Source organism: Eretmochelys imbricata, chromosome 9, assembly GCF_965152235.1.
Source record: "Eretmochelys imbricata isolate rEreImb1 chromosome 9, rEreImb1.hap1, whole genome shotgun sequence".
Taxonomy (NCBI): Eukaryota; Metazoa; Chordata; order Testudines; family Cheloniidae; genus Eretmochelys; species Eretmochelys imbricata.
This window is the reverse complement of record NC_135580.1, coordinates 81,055,512-81,077,209: the sequence shown is the minus strand read 5'-3', so window position 1 is coordinate 81,077,209 and position 21,698 is coordinate 81,055,512. Positions and strand designations below refer to the sequence as shown.

The following is a 21,698-nucleotide window of genomic DNA, read 5'->3' as shown; positions in this document are numbered from 1 at the left end:
CTGGCCCTAATTCTGATCTCACATCTATATTGGTTTGAAACAGCATTGACCTAAAGTAGTTTCTAGTTATTTACAACAGTGTAGTATAAATGAGTTCAGAATCATGCTCACATGGCCAAAATCTCTGCTGGTGTAAATGAGCAGATCTCCCTGGAGATCAGTAGAGCTGGGCCCATTTTAAACAGCAGAGAATTTGGCTTATTGTTTACACACCAAACGTGATGACAGAGAGCCCTTGTGAAATTGCACTTCCTTTCACTAGAGGCTTTTTGTTGTGTGTGTTTGTCCCCAATCTATTGCTCAGAATGTGCCTCATGTCCTAAGGCCATTCTTGCTGTTGGCAGAAAAGTGGTTTTCAGTTTGCAATTAAAATATAGCAAATTGAGGCTTTTGAAATTACATGCCCATATTTTACATTTACCCTGCTTTCAAACAGAAAATAAATGGCTAACAAAACTAGTACTTGGAAAGCAATTTCCAGGGGTACTAAAATACCTGCTACCTATCAGTAAGAACGGCTGTCCTTATCTACTCAGGATCGGCATATGATGGGAGAGAAAAGCCATCAAATGTCTAGGTCAGCAAGCACTGTACTGCATATTAGACTGACTGGAATGTTATAGCTCAATGAATCTCTCCTTAAAACACTGTCATTCATTGAAAAAGGACATTTCTCACATTTTGGGTTAGGCAATAACCTTCTGACAAAGGGCCTTTCAAGGCAACGAAAGAAGCCCCTTTTCTATTCAGCAAATGGCTAGTTCCTTAAAAGCGACTGCTCTCATCAAGATTGAGAATCTTTTTTTTTTTTTTTGCAGCAAACATAATACAGCAGCAACCCATCCTAGCAGTACCAATATGAGTGAAACCGGCACTTAGCACTCTGTCTTCAACAGGAAAGATCCAGAGTTAAGTGATACTCTAAACTATCTCCAAGCATTTACTAGGTCAATTTTGCTCCAATCATGAGAGAAATCTCATGGGTCAAATTCCGTTTTCAGTTATACCTGTTGTAAATCTGGAGTGACTTCACTTAATTCAATAGAGCTACTCTGAGTTCGTAACTGAGAGCAGAATCTGGCCCAACCTCAATCATGAGCTTGATTCTGCTTCCCTTATTCACATCAGCAACCTAAATGTGTGAATAGTCCCACTGATTGAAGAACCTTCTCCTGGTGTAACACACTATTCATGCAGCCCAACTGTACTATCATACGATGACTTTCTGCTAATCCCTTGTGCATGATTGCTTCAAACGAACTTTGCAATGGGCCCGATCCCACACCCATTGAAGTCTATGACAAAGTTCCCATGAACTTCAGCGTTGCAGATCAGGTTTGCTTATATATTACACACTCACTTTTTGTTGCAAAGATTGGATCGCTCAAGTTTCCATTTCCCAAACCAGTAAGGATCTCAGCCCTGTTATGCTTTTCAGCATTTATAAAAGCAAACTGACCCCAAAAAGATTTAAAATATACCAACAAACTTCCATCAAGGAGTGATCACCCCACCAATATGAGAGGAAGGAAAACCCAGTCGTTAAGATGCTATCTTGGAACTCAGGAGACCAAGGTTCAAGTTGCAATTCTATGCTCTGCCACAGACTTCCTGTGTGACCTTAGTCAAATCATTTAGTCTCTCAGGGGCAGATATTCAAAGTTATTTCGGTACCTAAAGGTGCAGATAAGCACCCAAGAGAGATTTTCAAATGAGCCTAGCTGCCTAATTTCCACTGAAATCCATAGGAGTTAGACACCTAGGCATTTTTGAAAATCTCATTAGGCACCTATCTGCATCTATAGGAGCCAAAACACCTTTGAAAATCTGGCCTTCTGAACCTCAGCTCCCCATCTGAAAGATGGAGAAAGCAGACAGATTCTCTCTACCTCCCAGGGATAAGATTGTGAGGTGCTCAGAAATGGGGACCATACAATAAGAATTAGCAGCATCTACAAGTATCCCTTTTTCCTCCTTTCCCCAAACCCTGTTAACAATTCTCCTCTCTGGCTGGAGGGCAGGCGAAGAGACAGAGTGGCAGTGGGGGAGGTCTGTGTCAGAACCAGATGTCCATGTTTGGAGCTCCTCTCGGGGCACTTATGAATCTATTGCTCCAGCAAGAGATTAATGTTTTATATGTTTTAGAGTAACAGCTGTGTTAGTCTGTATTTGCAAAAAGAAAAGGAGTACTTGTGGCACCTTAGAGACTAACCAATTTATTTGAGCATAAGCTTTCGTGAGCTACAGCTCACGTCATCGGATGTAGCTCACGAAAGCTGATGCTCAAATAAATTGGTTAGTCTCTAAGGTGCCACAAGTCCTCCTTTTCTTTTAATGTTTTATATGTTCTCCTTTATGAAAAATTAAAACAAACAGAGTGTTCTTGTCCTACAGATTTTTGTCACTGCTGTTGTTGTAAGCAATATTAGAAGGAGAAAGCATTAAATGCCCAAAGCAATCAAAGGAAGCACATGATGTGACTGGATTTAAATTGCTAGCTTTGGTGAGAAAAGGAGAAGCCAAAGGTTTGGTGGAAGGGAACAAACTGGAGATGGAGCCACTTTCGTAGAGATGCTCTTGGGGTGAGAGAACATTTTAGAACAGAGTAGGGACTGTCCTATCCAGCATTAGCAATGGCTAATTGCCTATTTTCAAGAGCTCAGCAGCTTTATGGTCATTGCATGCAAAGCTGCTATTTCAGCTGCAGAATGAGGAGGAATTGTGCAAGAGATTAATTTGATCCTGAGAGGGGGAAAAATGAGGCAAATACTGAACAACAAATTTAAGGAAAAAAACCCCCAACACACAATGCAACTTCAGTCCGGAATAATCCTGGTACAGGTTTGAGCATTGGCCTACTAAACCCAGGGTTATGAGCTCAATCCTTGAGGGAGCCATTTAGGGATCGGGACAAAAATTGGGGATTAGTCTGAGCAGGGCTATTCTATGTGCACACAGTGTTTTGCGTTGGAGGATGCTGAGCCAGTACTGTAGATGCAAAGGCCGGTGCTGGCTCGGTACAGAAGAATAGGGTCTTCTTGTCACTCTGTTGTGCCTGGACCTACAGTCCAGCTTCATTAGTTAGATGCAAAGAATGCTTGCTAAAAGCACTTGTACTCTCTATATCACAAACATGTATGCATTGCAAAAACATGAATCACTCTGATGTAGAGTGTGCTGGTTCTGCAGTACTTGTGTCATTTCAGGTACTACCTTGCACACACCTTAGCCTCCAGATTTTAGAGACTATGCTGCCCAAGCCTACAACTCTTAGGATTAGCCAGTGCCTGGCACCTGACATGCAAGGTGATGGGTATATGATGTATTCGGTATGTATATTGCCTGACATTGCAGTTCACAGACATGCAGCTGGGGTAATGCTGCAGTTAGCAGATGTAATATGAACAACCAAACCAGACATAATTAATAGAGACAAAGTCATTTTCAGGTCATTTCCCTAATGTCCATGATTTCACTATTTAGGCTCTGATTCAGCAAAGCACTTCAGCATTTAAAGTTAAGCATGCGCTTCAATGAATTGCTGAATCAGGGCCTGGTCCACCGGTGTAAATTGGGAATATCACCACAGAAATCAGAAAGTTACTCTGAGTAGTATATGAGAACAAAATATGGCCCAGTGGAGCAGCCCAAGGTGTTAAAATCTGGCCTCTCTCCTGCTATACCAAATGAAATCCATGGCTATCTGTGAATGCTGAATGCCAGAAGCCCATGGTTACTTGTCTGAATGCCTGATGTTTGAAGAAAGACCAAGAAAACACAAATGAATAAAACTTGTACCTACATAAAACCTGAATGTTTTAATGGTTGAACCAGTCTTCGATTGGCTCTGTCCACTAAGCCAACCGGAAAGTAGAAAATTAAAGGGACATTTAGGTTAAAAATCATGTACATTTATAAAAACCAAACAAGTAGTAAACAGCTATTTCACCAACGTCCTCAAGGCAAAACAAAAAACCCCATAGGTCCAATCCACATCAATCATTTGGTATAACAGAAATAACGTCATTGTAATAGAAGAATCATCCATATCTTCTCCACTGCAAGCAAAATTTATACAATACGATGACGCTTTTTCGGTGTAGTGATGGAAGAGAAGGAAATGGCAAATCCGTGAGGTTTTATTCCATTGACCTCACTTCTTAGCCCAGACAGACTCTGGAATAAGCACTCTGCTTGCAATGCTGCAGCATTCTCTCTGTAATTGATGTAGCACTGATGATTTTTCCTTTTATTTTTTTATTCCCCTTGCTGATTGGTTTGCCAGCATGAGTGGGCTGATCCTCCAGTCCCGCACCATGCTAGCATGCTGACTACCAGTCACCCAGGAAAGCATCGGGAATACAGAGTGTGAAAGGGAAGGGGAGCCAGAGGGAGAGAGATTTAAGTGGTAGCCGTGTTAGTCTTCATCAGCAAAAACAAAATGAGAAGTCCTTGGGCTTATGCCCAAATAAATTTGTTAGTCTCTAAGGTGCCACAAGGACTCCTCATTGTTTTAGAGAGAGTTATTGTTGAGATTGGTATCTGTTTGGATGCAGCCACTTCTGGGCACTTACAGTGTCATCTCTATACATTCTAGATACAGTGGTATCAGCATGGGAATTGCTTGGGTTACTAACTGATCTGAACACCAGTGTTAAATAACTGGAGTTGTCTTAACTGCAAACTAATGTTTGGCACTCACTCAGGCCAGAGGCACTGGCTTCCTGCTCAGAAAAATACGGCCTCTGCTATACTATCAATATGCTCAGGAATTTTTCTTATGTTAACATCAGTGTATTAGCAACTTGAGGTCTGTTGGGTGGCCTTTCTCTTCCGTTGTAAAGCTGACCAGAATTTAGTAATCAAATCCATCATTTAAAACAATGTTTCTGGGGAAGACTCCCCCTGAACTCTATTTAATGCAGAATTGGACTTGAAAGCCAATGAGAATTGAACCTTTCATCCTTAATCAATTGTTTCCGCTCAGTTCAGCAGCGGGCATGGGCAAGGAGTGTGGGTTATTTCTCGGGAGACACTCCAACCCCTTTTCTGGTTCCATATGAATCGCTTCTGGCTGCTTTGTTGACAAACTGGCCCCCCCCATCCAGACAATTCTTGCACATCCTTGGGGAAAAGAGTAAGACCACTCTGCGTAGGAAAATGATTTAAAAATGCCTTCAGATGCCTTTTCATTTCTTTTTATTTAACTCCATAAATATTTTCATAAGGCTCAGTGTCTTTACAACACTTTTTTTCAACACTTTTTTTTGTTTTGTTTTATACACACAACTTAGACACTTGTTTGACAGGGTCAAACAGTCCAATATAAACAAAATAATAAAACTGGCAAGTGTGGATCAGCTGGGTTACCAAAATCCATTTTTTTTTTGCCCATACTGTTAAAACCCCAAAAGCACTAAAATATCAGTATTTGGCTTCAAACATGTATTTTAAAACCCTTGATTGTTCTTTTTTATTCTCTGCTACAAGTCCGCATCATCATAGTGCCTTTAAACTCCTCCAGACTCTTTTGATCTTCTCAAGGAAAAATAAGCGTGGTGATGCCATGCAGAACTTACAAAAGCTACTAAATATACATGTTCCCTGAAATGTAGCTGCAATGAAAAGATGACAGAGCATAAAGAGAACAAAACCAGAAACCCAAAGCACCACAGTGTACTATCAATAACGTTGCAATGGATGGCTAGTGCCCATCCAAGAACTGAAACAGATTTCAAATATATTTTTCTATGTATTATTTTCTATTTACAACTGTTAGATGCACCTAGGTTGGTTCTTGTTTTATCTTTTGGAGAGGGTGGGGAGGCAAAAATCTTGAACTTACATCCTCTGCTAGGTCAAGGGGTAATGAGCATCATTTACCTACGGAAGAGGAGGTTTTTATATTATATATATATATAGTTTCAGCTGGAGAAATTCTACATCTAAGTCTGTTACAATCTCTGGTTCTATTGCCCATGGAACAGTATGTGGGTTCCTCTTGTCTGGCATTGAAATGAAAATCTATATAACATGCGAAGTCAAAAATTACCCCCAGTTTGATCAGATCTAATGTGTTTCTGGAGCTTTCAAGTATACAAGACCACCCAACCCAGCTCTCTATTTCATAATTAATAAGTAAGTAAAAGTGGGACCCATTGCTGGTTTGCCTTTCTATTAATGCTTCATTTCTTGCAGTACCTTGGCAACTTAGGGATGGGAAGAGCTTTCTTGAATGCCACAACTGAGGGCCAAATCCGCTTTGCTCTGGAACAGAGGCCTGCATCTGCTTTACCTGCTGCCTGGTTTTGGTGCAGGTAGTTTGAAGTTAGCAAAGCTATTTGGTTTTGGTTTTCCACGTAAGCAAGAAGCTGTGAGTCCAACAAGTGGCCTTGTCAGATCAAGGGAATCTCGATTTATGATGCAAATAATGGTGTGGCCGTGTTGTTTCTTTTTTCTAGTGCTGAATATTAAGGAAGCATCTTCTCATAAAAATAATGGATGTTTTATTCTCACTCTCAGAGGCACAAAACAGTAAATGAACAGGCTTAACTAACGTGCTTGTTACTTTTCTCCCTTAAGCAATTAAAAAGGCAAAGGTATAGGTGTAATTTTCATCATATTGACAAGGAGGCTCTAATCTGTCTCTCTCTCTGTGTCTCTCTCCAGCCATTCAGAAAGTGTAAGACGTTTTGTTTCATCCTTTACGTTACAACTTTTGAGGAATCGTCTCGTTCACTTCTCTAAACACCCATCCTATTAAACAAACAAAAATAATAATTGCCACATATTCTGTATTAAAATCTGAGCTGTTAGCCATAAAAAAAGCAGAGATACAAAAGAGTATTTTAAAAATGTTTCTGATATAAAAATTGTGTTACCTCCTGATTGGACTTTTTTTTATATATCATTTACATATAGGGGGGTGGGGGGGGAGCCTTCCTCTCTTTAAAATACTAGACTTTCTTTGCTGCTTATTTGTATTTTCTCAAGTAGCAAAGAAAGTGCCGAGATAATCTTTGTGCTTTAAATGGGAAATATGGTCACTCCCTTATAACATGGCATGGTGTCTTTATCTTAGTGCTTGCTCTAGCCCTACAAGAGAATAAACTGTCTGGAAATACTGAAATCATTCACTGGTGGCCTTCACAGATTCTTGTTTTTCAGGTGAAAAATTAAATCTGTGCTCCCCTACCCCCCGGTGTATTTCTCTACATCAGTAGCTAGCCTGATTTGCTTGGATGGCCGATAAGATTAAAAACAAAAGAGTCAATACAAATTAGGGTTTGGATCATTTCACCCCACATTTTCAAAGGAGACTACAAAACAGCACCTGCGAAATTTTCACGTACACCTTTTTATATAAGCAAAACATCCACATTTGCCCAAGCAAAAAGGCATCGTGTGTGCAATGATCTGTTTTGTGAGCTGAACTGCAGGCTTCCGTACATGCAAACTAGTGTGTTTGAGGTGAGGGTGAAATTGTAGGAGGTGTCATTGAAAATGCAGCTCTGAATACATAGAGTGAGAAAAAGAGAGAGAAAGAGACACAGAGAGGTTAACTAATTACTGTGCAGCCTATTGACAATGGTGCAAGTTTGCTGAACCATTGCTACAGTTTAGACTAGTCTGATTGCTGATCTACATTTGGATATGTAGTCCTGGTCACATGGCAAGACGTCTCAGGCCATACTGATTTCAATGCAATCTTTTCTGAAAGGCAGTTTTCAAACTCTTCCACAGGTTGGAGGCATTAAATGTTGAGTAAATGTTTTCGATTACTTAAGCAATAATCCTTAACCTAATAGGTCATCATTGTCAGCTAATGTCCGGTTGGTAATTTGGGGCTCAAGGCAAACCTAGGGATACTTAAATAAAACATAACAGACCAGAAAGCAAGTACAGCAATGGCTGTTACATCTAGGATCGTTGCTCCTGTAAACTGTAATCAATGGTTCATAACAGTGGTGCTACGCGTGTGTGTGTGTGTGGCAGAGAGGATGGGTCCTCTGAGTTAGTTCCTGCAGAAGGAACACTGGCCATTTTGTTTGTGTTCAATAACTAATTTTTCTCTACCTAGAATGCAGGACATGAGGCCATCAAGCAATTTTAAAACATCTGTCATCTTTATGTAGGAAAAAGCTAGTATTGGACATCTCACGGGGTAATTTCTCAGCTAAAAAAAAAAATCTCTGGAGAAAATAAAATAAAATAAGAAACAAAAAAGCCTCCATTGTTCTCTTTCAATCTTACTGGGAATGGCATGTGTGATTGAAACACACAGCATTGAAATGAAACACAGTTAAAAATGCAACAAATCAATTGAACAGAAGTCACCTCTCACATAATAAAGATCTGTTCCCCCCTTTTGTTTGTTTATACCCCCCTCCCTGGCCCAAGAACACATATAAAAACAGTTAAAGCAATAGAAGTACTGAGCAGCATATCACAGTGCATAACAGAGCACACCCAGACTGGAACGACTCAGAACAGAGAATGCTGGGGGGAAAATGCTGTTCATTGAAACAAGAAGTTTGGGGACAGTCAAGGGGTGGGGGGAGCAAAGAGGGAAGGGAGCAGAGATCTTCCCCACCTCTAAAATAGAAAAATAAAAGGCATAAATAAAATAAAATATACACCAATGTGGCCTGCAAGAAACTTCAGTGACAAACTCACAACGAGCAAGAAATCGTCCTGGAGAGACAATGACAAGTTGGACAAAAAAAAAAAAAATGAAGAGAAAAAATGATGTTGTCTGACCAATTAAATAAAACAAAATCGGACACATGAGTAGAAGTCATTGGTGCTTCCTAGTATCTAGTAGTAGTTTGCTTCCCAAAAACAACAAAAAAAAGTTTTTGGTCCTTCTATATATATATATATATATTTATATATATATATATGTATGTGTGTGTGTGTATAATTCTTTTTAATTGCAACAGTGCTTCTCCGAAAAAAGGTCCATCTATAAATATAATTTTATTTATTTATTTTTATTTTTAATTTTTTAAAATTTTTATTTTAAAATTCTCCATCTCACTCTAGGTATTATTTTTTGAATGGCGTTAACCTGCTGAAATTTTGCCAGAATGGTGACTGGCTGCGTTTGGGTTCGGTGAACTCGAAGACCTGGGACTGGGATATGCCATCTGTCACCATGTATTGTCCCTGATTTAATGGATCCTGGGGTGGTGGATAGGCTGGAGGAACCGACCTGGAGTAGCTGACACCTGCATTGATGGTGGGGAAGGGAAAAAGAAAGAGGTCAGTCAGAGTTCAGTTGGGTCAAAAACCGTACTCATGATATTACTTGCTATAGCTTTAAAAACCAAGGCCCCACACAATGGGGACATGAGCAGCAGAAGGCAATTCTAGGGATGAAATTAGCAACTAACTTAAATTCTCACTCCAAATGCAACCTAAACTGGCAAGCTAGTTGGAGATTTGAGAAAGATCAATTACTTTTGTTCTGGTGGAGTTTTGCTTTTCTCTTATGGAAAAGTCCTATATAATTTAAGCCATGAGAGCCCTATAGAACCATTAGATACGGTTATCTAGAAATCCCTCTATTATTGAAAAGGTGAAGTCTTGTCTATAGAATTGTTACATTGTAGAGAACTGTACCTCTTCTATAGAATTCCATTTGTTCGTTTCAAAAGACAGAAGTCATTGCTTCCTCTACTAAGTCCTGTAGGATTTTTCCCTAGCGGTTTGTTTTAAATTCACCAGCCTGGTTTCTGCTTCTAAACTAGAAAGTACTGGGAAATCTCACCAGAGTCACTGCCTGCTAACTTTCCAGCCTTATCTTCCAGGTGAGGTATTCCAAAGAAAGGATGGCCTTGTGGCTGAGGTATAAGACAGTGAGTATGAAGTCCTGGTGTCTATTAATGGCTCTGTCACATAATTTCTATGTGACCCTGAGCAAATTACAATCTCTCTGGGCCAGAGAGTGCCTCCTCTGATGCAGAAGGGGTGAGGGGTCCACTGTCTTTAAGACACAGAACTCTGCAGAGGATGCTCTATGGAGCTGGAATCCACATGAGTGATTGTGGGGGAGGTAGAGGATGGGTAGCCCTGAACTGATGATGGTGGGGCAACCATTACTATGCTTGTGGAGATTACTGGGGAAAGGTAATATGCCCACTGGTTATACTTCCTTCTTGCTGAGACCATTCATGAAGTGTAATTCCCTTCTTAAGCAAGCTCCTTGGGCAGTGTGATAAAGTGGAAGCTACACTGCCAGGAAGCAGGGGAGAGCAGAGGAAACATCAGAGCTTTGAAGCAAATGCAGAAAGTTCTGGTCTTCTGTGGATCCCCTCTGTTGCCTGCAGAACCTGCTACTCATTCTGTGGGTAGGGCAGCCCCCCGACAAAACGATGTGGGGGGGAACATTATGGAGATCTCCTGCTCCCCGGGGTTATACTGCAGGAGACGGTGGGCCAGCCTATTGTGATCAGTTTTCCCATCTGAAAAATGGGGACAATACCCACCTTCCTCATATGAGGGTTATGAAGCTAAATTAATTAATGTTTGTAAAACACTTTGAGATCCGCAGGTGGGAGGTGCTAGAGAAGGCAAAATATTACAATTAGCACCTAGATACCATGGTGATCGGCATAAAAGAAATTAGATTCTCTGCATGTGTCTCTACCAGCACACAAACACAGACTTTCACATGCCAGTGTTTTGTGATCCGGGGATGGGAGGTGCGATACATGTTCAAACCAATTACAGGCAAAGAATTAAACTCTCAAAAAATGCAATGCATTATAATGTGAAACTAAGCTGCCAACCTTTTAATGTTGGTGCATCATTATATAGGTCCTTCTATTATAACAAGCTAAGACTTTAATAGTCTGGAGAGGGAAAAGAAGTAATTTCCTCCCCTTTGTTATAGTAAATACCAATCAAGGCTGGTTAAAAACCAATAAGACTTCAGACTGAATTGAAACATTTCCTGGATTTCTTCAAATTGTGCTTCGAGACGAGGAATATGGAAATAGGACTGATTTCTTCAAAGAAATTAAACGACTATTTGTTTTATCTGATAACAAATACTACCACCCACGTTGCTCTCTATCCAGTCCAGGAAGTACAGTCATCCTTTTTCATTTTTAACATGGGCAAAAGTTGCTGCATGATTCATGACTTAGTAACCCTAACCAACTGCATCACAGTTATGTGTTCCAAGTCAAGCTGAAAACAACAATCTGTTTGGTTCCTTCACCTCTTTGGTAGGCTCTTGGATGCTTGATAAGATTTGCTAATCTCATGCGTTTACAACCTTATTTTTCCTACCTCACATATGTGAATCTTGAGTAAGATCCTTGCACAGTAGAATGCCAGTTCCACTGAGTGCTTGATGTCCCATCATTACAGACAGGGGCCAGGGTCAATCTTAAATGGTTTGGCTCTAGGATATCATAGAGACAGCAGGATACCTCCATCCTCCAATTAGATTGCTCAGGCATCTAGACTCTAGTTCAGCATCTGAAGATACCTGTGGCATGGGGAAATCCCCACCTGGTATAGAACCGGCATAGCCAGCTCTATAATAATCCCTGGTGGCTCACTCCACGTAGTGGCAGAAGATAAAGTGTGACAGGGAATGTGGCCAAATCATGCTATGTTACAGTGATCCATGACCATGGCAGTTTACCTAAATTAGAAAAGTCCTGAGGCTGATCTAATTTGCATAGAAGGAGGGGGCAAATTTGCTCCAGCTACCCTGGGCACCAGGTGAAAGCAAAGAGGAACTAAACTGTCAAAATTGTACGTCTAACCTGTTCATGCAATTACTACAGCTACAGACATGGAGGCATGTGTTATTTTGCCCTTGCATTTGTGTGCATGCAAATATGAGTATTTGTGCTCTGCAGAGTAAATTCGGCAATCCCACAAGAGTAGCTTTTCTCGTGAGGTTTTCAACATGTCACCTCCAACAGCAGATAAAAACGCCACAAGAATGGCCTTTCTTCGGGTATCTGTGTATTTCTGGTCTCGGTGAAACACTGGATGTGGGAGAAAAATCCCACTTACCAGAACATCTTCAAAACCTCAGAACAAGATTAGTTCTCAGAATGAATGAAGGGTTAATATATTTGTATCTGAACTGAGCTGGTTTCCTCCCTCATCAGAGCTTCAAGTAGCTGTGCTAAATTGTCTCTTTAAGGATTTTTTTTATATGCAAAGCCATAACTCTATTGCAATTTAACCAGAAAAAATGAGTAAAGCTCCTTCCCAGTGAAGAATGCTGCAATCTCAGGCTACCTCTGTGAACAGAATTCAAAATAGATAAGGAAAGATTTCCAGGCACAGAAGTCACGCTGCTTTTCCCTAGGCACAGGGAGGCAGTTACACAAGTCTTGACCAGACTTGGAGCTCCTTCTGCTGGTTCATGCAGAACTCTGCACCAAGGTAGACTCCAAGGGTTGCAGCTGCATAATACGATTGTTCAGTAGGGCCGGGGGGTTGAGGGGAAAAAAGTAGCTTTGCAGTTTATCATTTGTCAGGGCAAATGCAGCAAAGAGAGATGATGTATTGTCAATTGAAATTGAGCAGTATTTTAGTGCTAGGCAATGTCAGTTTGAATCACTTAGGTTTCTCATCTTAAAAACCCCCCCTCAAAACCAAAACCCTGAAAGGATTTCAAGCCATCTCTACTTTGCTCCTAACTTCTTTCCAAAATGCCTTTTGTACTTGTGATCTCAGAAGGAATTCCCTGGCACTGAAAGAATTAAAAGAGTAAAGCCAAATATAAGATGTCTTTCTATGCATATTCGATCCTGACCCTTTAAGGATTTCTTTCATGCCTTGATTGGTAGCTATTTCATGTTCCTTTCCTCTCCAGGCATCTAACCACCTTGCCTATCTATTAGCTGGATTTAAGAGATAGGTGATAAAATATAAATGTTTTCTAGTTCAGAGTGGGCTGAAGTTGGTGCCATACTGCTGGTGAATGGAGAGTGTACTGTGGTGCAAACCCTCAATTCTCCTGAGTTTCAACGGCAGTGAGGGAATTCACACCTCTTAGGAGGCGCACTCAACCTCATCACAAGTCCAGTTGCCTTATTTCTGACATATTTCTGTGGTGTACTACTCAGCATGCCCCTTCAACAGGAAATAGTGCCAAAGTATTAATCATTTGATGAGGAAATACTCCTTGCACTGTCCATTTTATTGAACTACAGAGTTCACTCACTGAAATACAGCCACTTCTGGGGTGACACTTATTAACAGCACACAGCAAATCTACATGACAATTTAGAACTAGATAGGAAGAAAAAAATATTTAACTGAAAATACAAGGAGAATTTAGGTGGTCAGAATCACTCAACTGGAAGTCTGGGCATGACATTGTGGGTAACACCTCTACTCTTCAAACAGTCCTTTGGGGTCTTTAATGAAGGCAAGAGGTCAGTTTCACATCTCACCCAACAGATGGCATTCTCAGCACTCTGCTGGAGTATCTGTTCAGAACGGACTCAGAAGCAAGAGTGCCCCCTACTTAGTCACCAGTGTCATTTCCTTTTGCACTTAGGTATTCCTTGGAGGTCTCCTATCCAAATATTCATCCAGTCTGACCTTGCTTAGCTTTGGAAATCCTAACTATATCGCAGATCAGATTCTATCTGGATTTAGTAATTCCTTCAGTGAAGAACCGATTTCATCTGTATTATGAAAATCATAATCATCATCAATACTTTCAGACTGAAAATGCTGTGGCTAGTTCCACAGGGTAACTGTATAATGGGCACTCATGGGCTTTGGAAGGTTCAGTTTATGGCACTGTTCCCTCTAAGCTGTGCACGTGTGCACACAGATCCTAAACACCGCGCGCTCAAAAAATGAAATACTACATCGGAGCCAGGCCGAAATATCATTTACTGGCGACTTTTGACATTGTTTGCCCGCCATCTATCAACACAGCCAGATTCTATTAGCTGGCAATGGGGGGAAGGGGAAAGGAGGTTAAATTTCCTTTGTCTAAGTATTTAAAAATGACATTTATAAAATAATATGGTGTAAAACTATTATTATCACAAATTGCTAATTAATACGTTTTAAATGTATAAGCATTTTACTCGCTTGGGCGCATTTGACTCATGGCACACAAATTTGAACTCTGCTTCAAAAATTTGCACAGAAGAAATTTTTTGTGCACACGGCCTGTCAAAAATTAGAGGGAACATTGGTTTACGGCCCATATAATTTTTGAGCAATGGGATTTGCACCATGTATTTTACGTATTTGCAGGGAAGTAGTATTGATAACATGGTTTTCATCCAGTAATGACATTCTTTCATCTGCAGTGTGGAAAGCTTGGTGAACAAAGGGAAATTACCTTGATTATATCTGAAAATACAAGTGTGCCTCCCCTCCCTTTTTAAAAAGAGTTTAACGAATGGGCCGGTTAACCCTTAAGATGTCATATGATTTCCAGGTAGAAGACACTTGGAAACTGGGAATGTTTGACAACTGAGCTGCAGAGGTTTGAGATGTCAGAAGAAATTAGGATGGTATGACCCTTGGGAGGAATTTGGGTCAGTATATTTGTGAGTTGAGGTTAGCTGGGCATCAGGTCAAGTCACTTAATGCGAATGAGGGTAGCAGAAAGACTTGGCAGCTAGGGAGAGAATGCATTCTGGAGCCAAAGCCTTAGCTGGTGGAGCTATGCCAATTTATACCAGCTGTGAATTTAGCTCTCGGTGGATTTTTACAGACTGCTAGGGGAGGGATGAGGCCACTTAGTGGTAGTGGGAGAATTCAGCAACTAGGGTATGGAGGGAAACAGGGAATACTGGAAACATCTCAGCATGTCAAGGGCGGCTTTTGGAGGCCTCACCATGGTCTGCTAAGAGAACTGAAGCATGCACATTGGAAGATGCAGCTCCTTAGCCCACTGTTATGCTACTCATGAAAACAGCAATAATAAAGAATAAGTTAGTCCAAAATTAAGAGAAAAAAGCAAATTTCATTCTTCATAGCATTTATTGATCGCTCGTGGGGTTCAGAAGGGAGATCCCATCCCACATAGGCTTGCACTATTAGATAAATAACAAAAACAAGGGGATATCATTCCTTTTTATGAATCGTTAGGTTAAGACCACTGATAGAGTCAAGTTACCTGACTAGACAGACTAGTGGTCTTATATAGCATAATGAATCCTATGTTCTTATGTCCAGGAAAAGCTAATATTCTTGACTAATGATTTGGGGAGCCTTAACTTTTGAATGGCCAACTTGAGACACCTTAACGGGATCTAATTTGTAGAAAGTGCTGTGCCTTTGAAAATCAGACCTCTTTAATGAGCCCCAAGTTGAACAGCCAAAAATTGAGGCACCCCAGAATCACTAGTCCCATCTGAAAATCTTGGCTGGGGATTTTGAAAGCATCTAGGAATGTATGCCAAAAAGCACTGTGTGAATTAGAAGTGAATATGTTACCTGCTACCATACATGGGGATAGAAGAAGACTAAACGGGGGATTTGATAAGTGTCTACCAGTTTTTGAAGGCTGTAAACACTGAAGATGGAGAGGAATCGTTACCGGGGTACTGGCAAACAATCCCGATGGTTAGATACACTAAGGGAGCTTTGAAGTCCCTGTTGTTAGAGTCACTTAAAACTGGAATGGACAAATCAATGGGAAATACAGTGTGCTGAGCAATCCTGCATTGGCAATAAGGGATGCATGACATGACCTAATAGGCTTGATTGTTAAGGAAACCTAAACCTGGCAGAAAGGGAGGGGAAGTGGTTAGAGAAACTGGCCAGGATGTTTCAGGGAGAAGTCTGAGACACTCAGAGAGAGGGACCAGGCTTCAAACAGCATAGGCTGTTTCTCCCAAATCAGAGATGGGAAATAAGCCAGACCCTCCCGAGTTATGGATGGCAAGGTTAAGTTTAGGCCAGGCAATATCTATGCAAGTCTTTGTTATTTTAAATCCACCTCTCTGCACTGTGTACTTTTTGGGCAAAATAAATCATGCCTTGTTTTGGAGACACAGTTTCACTGCAAAGGTATGCTGTCAAAGGCTCCCAAAGAGAAACCTCTGCAGGATCTGGCCCCCACTGGACCTGCTGAGTTAGTCATGGCTGGCACCTAGGGGACTGTAAATCCAGGTGCTAGTCTGAGAGTGGCGAACTGCAGAGTTCCACCCCAGGAGAGGTGGGGGTCCATGACTTGACAACTGCTGGGGCTGCACTCAAAATCCCCAAGAAGGGACAGCGGTGCAGATAGCCTAGTAACTGTGACAGGCTCTTTTTAAAAATCAAGCCAAACCAGAATTTCTATCTCCCATTTTAATTATTCTAGGATATACTAGACTAAATTCTACTCTCAGTTACACCCACTGAAGTTGCATGGAGCTGGATGGCTCTTACTGGAAGAAGGATCTGAATCACTGTCTGTAAAAAATATCCCACAACTGTGTCTGCTGGGAAGGAGCACAAGCCAATGCTACTTATCCACTTTATGTCTAATGGACTTAAAGAAGGTGGAGAATTGGTTTAATGCTGTCTTAAGGCACATGCTCTGATATTATTACATTTCCCCCCAATCCAATAAGTAGTGCAAATCCCAGTATGTTGCCGAAATCTGAAGTTTACTCGCTTGCTCAACATCAAACCAATTCTGAAGGAATCTTGGTTGTGCGTGTGTATATATGCCCGTAGGTGCATACGTGTGTATGTCTGTGTGTGCATGTATGTGTTAACAGCAAGCTGGTTCCAAATGGGATGATTCATTTAGGACACTGGTTTAAAAAAAACAAAACAAACCCCAAATGCAAAGGTTTATGTTGTCTCTTAATCATCTGATTAAAGTTTCATCAAGTTTATCTGACAGAGTTTGGATGTTTCTTCCTTGTCAGTCTCATCTTCCACACTTTCTCTCTCCAGTGTATTGCAGCTAGTGGTCCTTTAAATGTTTCCTCTTAATAAATATGCGGGCTGACTCCAGAGTAATACTTCAGGGAAACACTGTATGACAGTTCATGAAATACGCTGCTGTTAAAACTACTGAAAACTTTCTAGTTCGTCTCCAACACACTTGATTGCCCTTCCCATTTCATCTCCTTAACTGCTTCAATCCTTTCCTTATGCATTGTGTCATAGGGAAATTATTGCTGTTTCCCACAGAAGAGGTCAACTGATATAACATAGCAGATGGTAAAAATAAGGCTACAAAACACATCCAGTGACCTAAAACCTGGGCACAGACATCTTAACATATCAGATCAGCTGGTTGGGCCATCAAGGCCTGCAGTGGCTACTAAGCCTGATCAGGCAAAGTGTTGACGCATGTGCTTACTTTGAACATATACGTAGCATTGATGTCAATTGGACTATTTATATTCTTAAAGTTAAGCACATGCTTAAGTGCTCTGAGGCCCAACTGATGTATCAGAGGCAACCCAAACCTTTCTGCAATGCATATGTCTAGTTCCGCAGTGTGTACATAGAAAAGGCAGCAGGCCTACCTGATCCCTGGCTGCAGTCATCGTGAAGCATGAGAACTGGTTACCCTTCTCTTAGCACAGGTAACTACAACTAGGTACTAGCAATACACAGTCTCCAAGTATTTATCAATGCCTTTGGTAAAGCCTTGTTGGGGATACATTTCAAATACGTATGAAATTATTACAAGATAAGTCAACAAAAGCACCCTGAAACTGCAAATAACTTGGAGCCCAGTTCTGCTACCCTTCCTCATGCTGAGTAATGCTTGCTAAGTATTCCCACTTAAGCCAGCTGCTCAATAGGACTACTCACACAAGGGCCAACCTCTGGGGTATTATGCAAAAGCGATTTGCAAACACCTGGAAGATAAGGTGATAAATAAGAGTCAGTATGGATTTGTCAAGAACAAATCATGTCAAATTAACCTAATAGCTTTCTTTGACAGGGTAACAAGCCTTGTGGTGGGGAGGGGGGAAGTGGTAGATGTGGTATATCTTGACTTTAGTAATGCTTTTCGTACTGTCTCGCATGACCTTCTCATAAAGAAACTAGGGAAATACAACTAGCTGGTTGGAAAACCGTTTCCAGAGAGTAGTTATCGGTGGTTCAGAGTCAAGATGAAAGGACATATCAAGTGGAGTCCCAAAGGGATCAGTCCTGGGTCCAGTTCTGTTCAATATCTTCATCAGGGCTAATGGCATAGAGAGTACACTTATAAAGTTTGCGGACAATACCAAGCTGGGAAGGGTTGCAAGTGCTCTGGAGGACAGTATTAAAATTCAAAATGATCTGGACAAACTGGAGAAAATGGTCTGAAGTAAATAGGATGAAATTCATTAAGGACAAATGCCAAGTTCTCCACTTAGGAACAATAAATTGCACACATACAAAATGGGAAATGACTGTCTAGGAAGAAGTACTGCAGAAAGGGATCTCAGGGTTATAGTGGAATCACAAGCTAATTATGAATCAAAAGTATAACAACACTGTTGCAAAAAAAGTAAACATCATTCTGGGATGGAAGCAAGACATGAGAAGTAATTCTTCTACTTTACTCTGAGCTGATAACGCCTCAACTGGGTATTGTGTCCAGTTCTGAGAACCACATTTCAGGGAAGATGTAGACAAATTGGAGAAAGTCCAGAGCAGAGCAACAAAAATGATCAAAGGTCTAGAAAACATGACCTATGATAGAAGATTGAAAAAACTGGACTTGTTTAGTCTGGAGAAGAGAAGACTGGGGCGGGGACAGGGACATGAACAGTTTTCAAGTACATAAAAGGTTGTTACAAGGAAGAAAAGTTGTTCTCTTTAACCTCTGTGGATAAGACAAGAAGCTACGGGCTTAAATTGAAACAAGGGCAGTTCACGCTGGACATTAGGAAAAACTTCCTAACTGTCAGGGTAGTTAAGCACTGGACCAAATTGCCTAGGGAAGTTGTAGAATCTCCATCATTGGATGTTTTAAAGAAAAAGTTAAACACCTGTCAGGAATGGTTTAGTTATTACATAGTCTTGCCTTGAGTGCAGGGCACTGGACTAGATGACCTTTTGAAGTTCCTTCCAGTTCTACACACCTATTATTCGATAAGCCAAACCACACTCTATGGGGTAATAAAATCAACTGGTTTTGATGGTATTTAGCAAGGCTCTGGCTTTACAAAATTTACTTTATCAGTACTTAATTTAATTAACTTGGGGCTGGGCTATTCTCACTGAAGCACAAGACATTATGGAAGAGGCAGAGTTGCTAATATAATGATGCTATGTAAAGGGTTTTGTTATTATTTCAGAATAAATGTCTTAGGTAAAACAATCTGACATCGTTCCACTTGATGTGTGAGTCAGAATGAGTTTCTGTCAGACTCAAGGACGTCATATCATAAAAAGAATTCCCAATATTAGAGCACAGGGTCATTCTGGATAAGGGAGGTGCTGACTGATGTTCTAGGAAGAGGGAAGCTAATTAATTGTATAGCCTAAGGAGCCTGGGCTATTAAAATTCCCCTCCCCTTTTGTTTTTTCCCCACAGAGAAAGAAAGAGAGAGAATAAGAGAGCAATTGCTGTGTAAAAACTAAATATAGTTAAGTACGCTGAGTTTGTCAGGATGGAACTACAGCAGTTCAATTGGAAATATTCATATGCACTCTCAGGCACACTTGAGCTGAGTCAGTTTCATTAGCACTAATGAGAACTTGATTTGCCGGGGCTGTCATTTGAGTCACAGATCCTGCGATTTTCCAGCGAGCGTGATTTCAGTGAATTGTTTGCATGCTCCGGGAGTCAGTGCGCAAGAGGATAGTGAAGGGGAAAATTTTCAGAATTGTGCCCATACAAGTGGCCAGTTACATGAAAAACTGGTCTATTGAATGTGCAGTTCCTGTGCACAGTTGCAGTGATGCGGTACGTACATTTGGCACCCAAATGCATTTTTTGCACATTTCCAGTTTTGAAAATCTGGCCATGAGAGTTTTTAGAGAACAACTCAGAGGATAACACTAGAGGCTAGTAGATGGCGGTAGATCAACAACAACAGTGCAGGGACACAGGAGACCAATGGATTCACACTGGGCCTAACAAAGCACTAATGAACCATCAGGACAGTATGGAACAACCAGGTGAGGAAGAGAGCTAGGAACTCGTTAAAGGTTTAAGACATTGTTTGTTTGAAAAGTCAAGCATAGGGCTGTAAAAGCTATAGAACAGGGAGGCGGCAGCTGGTGACTGCAGGTACCCAAGAAGTCCTGAGTTGTTCCCAAAACATTTAACCATTTGGAGACCTGAACGTGCCATGATATTTTGGTAACTAGATGGCATGTTCATGACTTCTCATATTTTTTCTGAAGACTCCATGACTTCAAACATTGTTACTATGACTCCTCTCTAACTCTCCCCAACATTGATCATTACAAAACCTGCAGCTGCAAGAATTATCAGAACTGATCATTAACTCTGGCCAGTGACTTCTCAGTCTAATATATGACATGACTCTTATTGGTTGACTGTACTCTTCCCAGGCAGGGGGATGAATATGATCTTCTAGGACTATTTGATATATAGTGTCTTTACTAGGATGCTATGTTTGCTAGTGCTGATGCAACTGTGCTATCCTTAAAAGGTTATATGCAAGTTCCATGAGCCTCTCATTTCAAAAAGAAGTAGAGTGGTGGGACCTCAACACATCCTGGGTTTTAGCCATCTCCCTTTCTTTTCCAATGGGAGACTCTGGGAATTAGCAAAGCCTCTTTGTATCTTCTCACCGGCTTTAGTTTCAGTCCGAGGTGAGATGAATCTACATACTGTCTATGGTTTGAGATAAATTCCTGCCCACAGGATTGCTTTTGGATACTAGACTGGACAGAGGAGATCAAAATCACCTCTGCTGTAATTCCACTGGCTTCAACAGAGTTACACCAGAAATGAATTTGGCCCATGGATACATCAACAAATTATATGAAACACACAAACGAGATAAAAAAAGAGACTGGTGAAAAATCAAAGGGAACGTGGATTGCAGTCCAGCATAAAGCCCCACCCCACCCTGGCTTCACCTAACGAGAGACATGCTGCCAATTACCTTTTTGCTTACTGACTTTCCTTACTGTCATTGCCGCTTGCCGCTTTTGATTTTCAGAAATTTCAAAGCCTGGAAAAAGGGAATATGGCAAAGAATTCAGAAAATCGTTTTCCAACCCTCTTTTTCTGAGTATTTCTTCATGCACCATTTATGAAACTAATAACCCATAGATGGCAAAGCATTGCCTGGTGGGGCTACCCATACAGAGAGACATTTTAATAAAAAACAAATCTTCTTTTAAAGTAAAGCCTCACTGTAACATCAGTTGGGAGGAGGCTGCCTAAAAAGCAACCTTATAAACATTATTATTTTTAGCATTATTTATACAGTGCCATAAATGAACACAGTACTTTATGAATGAGCAAAAGACAATAAGCCAGATGCCAATCTTGGTTACAATAACCTTTTGTGGTAATACAGAGAGAAGGGCAAGGCTGGTAGAGCAGTGAGTCTGTCTGCCTTTCTCCCTACAGTGGTAGTGCATAGGTAGGGCAGAAACTACTGCAGCCGTGAGGCTTTGCTGCCTCTCAGTGGCTGGGGGACTGTAGATTTCTCTCTCCTGCATCACCTTTGTGGAGTTTTCTTCTGCTGAAGCTTGAAGCCAAGGGCAGCATTTGCTCCTAAATGAGCAAATCTTCACAGCAACTGTGAGATAAG

At 40.9% G+C, this 21,698-nt stretch overlaps 1 protein-coding gene across 2 annotated transcripts in view; it reads right to left on the bottom strand.

Moving 5' to 3' along the window:
- Positions 1-9,048: 9,048 nt before the first annotated feature.
- The window catches only part of ARHGEF9 (Cdc42 guanine nucleotide exchange factor 9), an 85,839-nt gene continuing 73,189 nt past the window's right edge, over positions 9,049-21,698 (bottom strand). For both annotated transcript variants that reach the window (XM_077826431.1, XM_077826432.1), the window contains 2 exons: positions 21,042-21,110; positions 9,049-9,230 (listed from right to left, as the gene is read on the bottom strand). In XM_077826431.1, coding sequence (XP_077682557.1) covers positions 9,049-9,230; positions 21,042-21,110 — 251 coding nt within the window. The remainder of the gene's footprint in view (positions 9,231-21,041; positions 21,111-21,698) is intronic.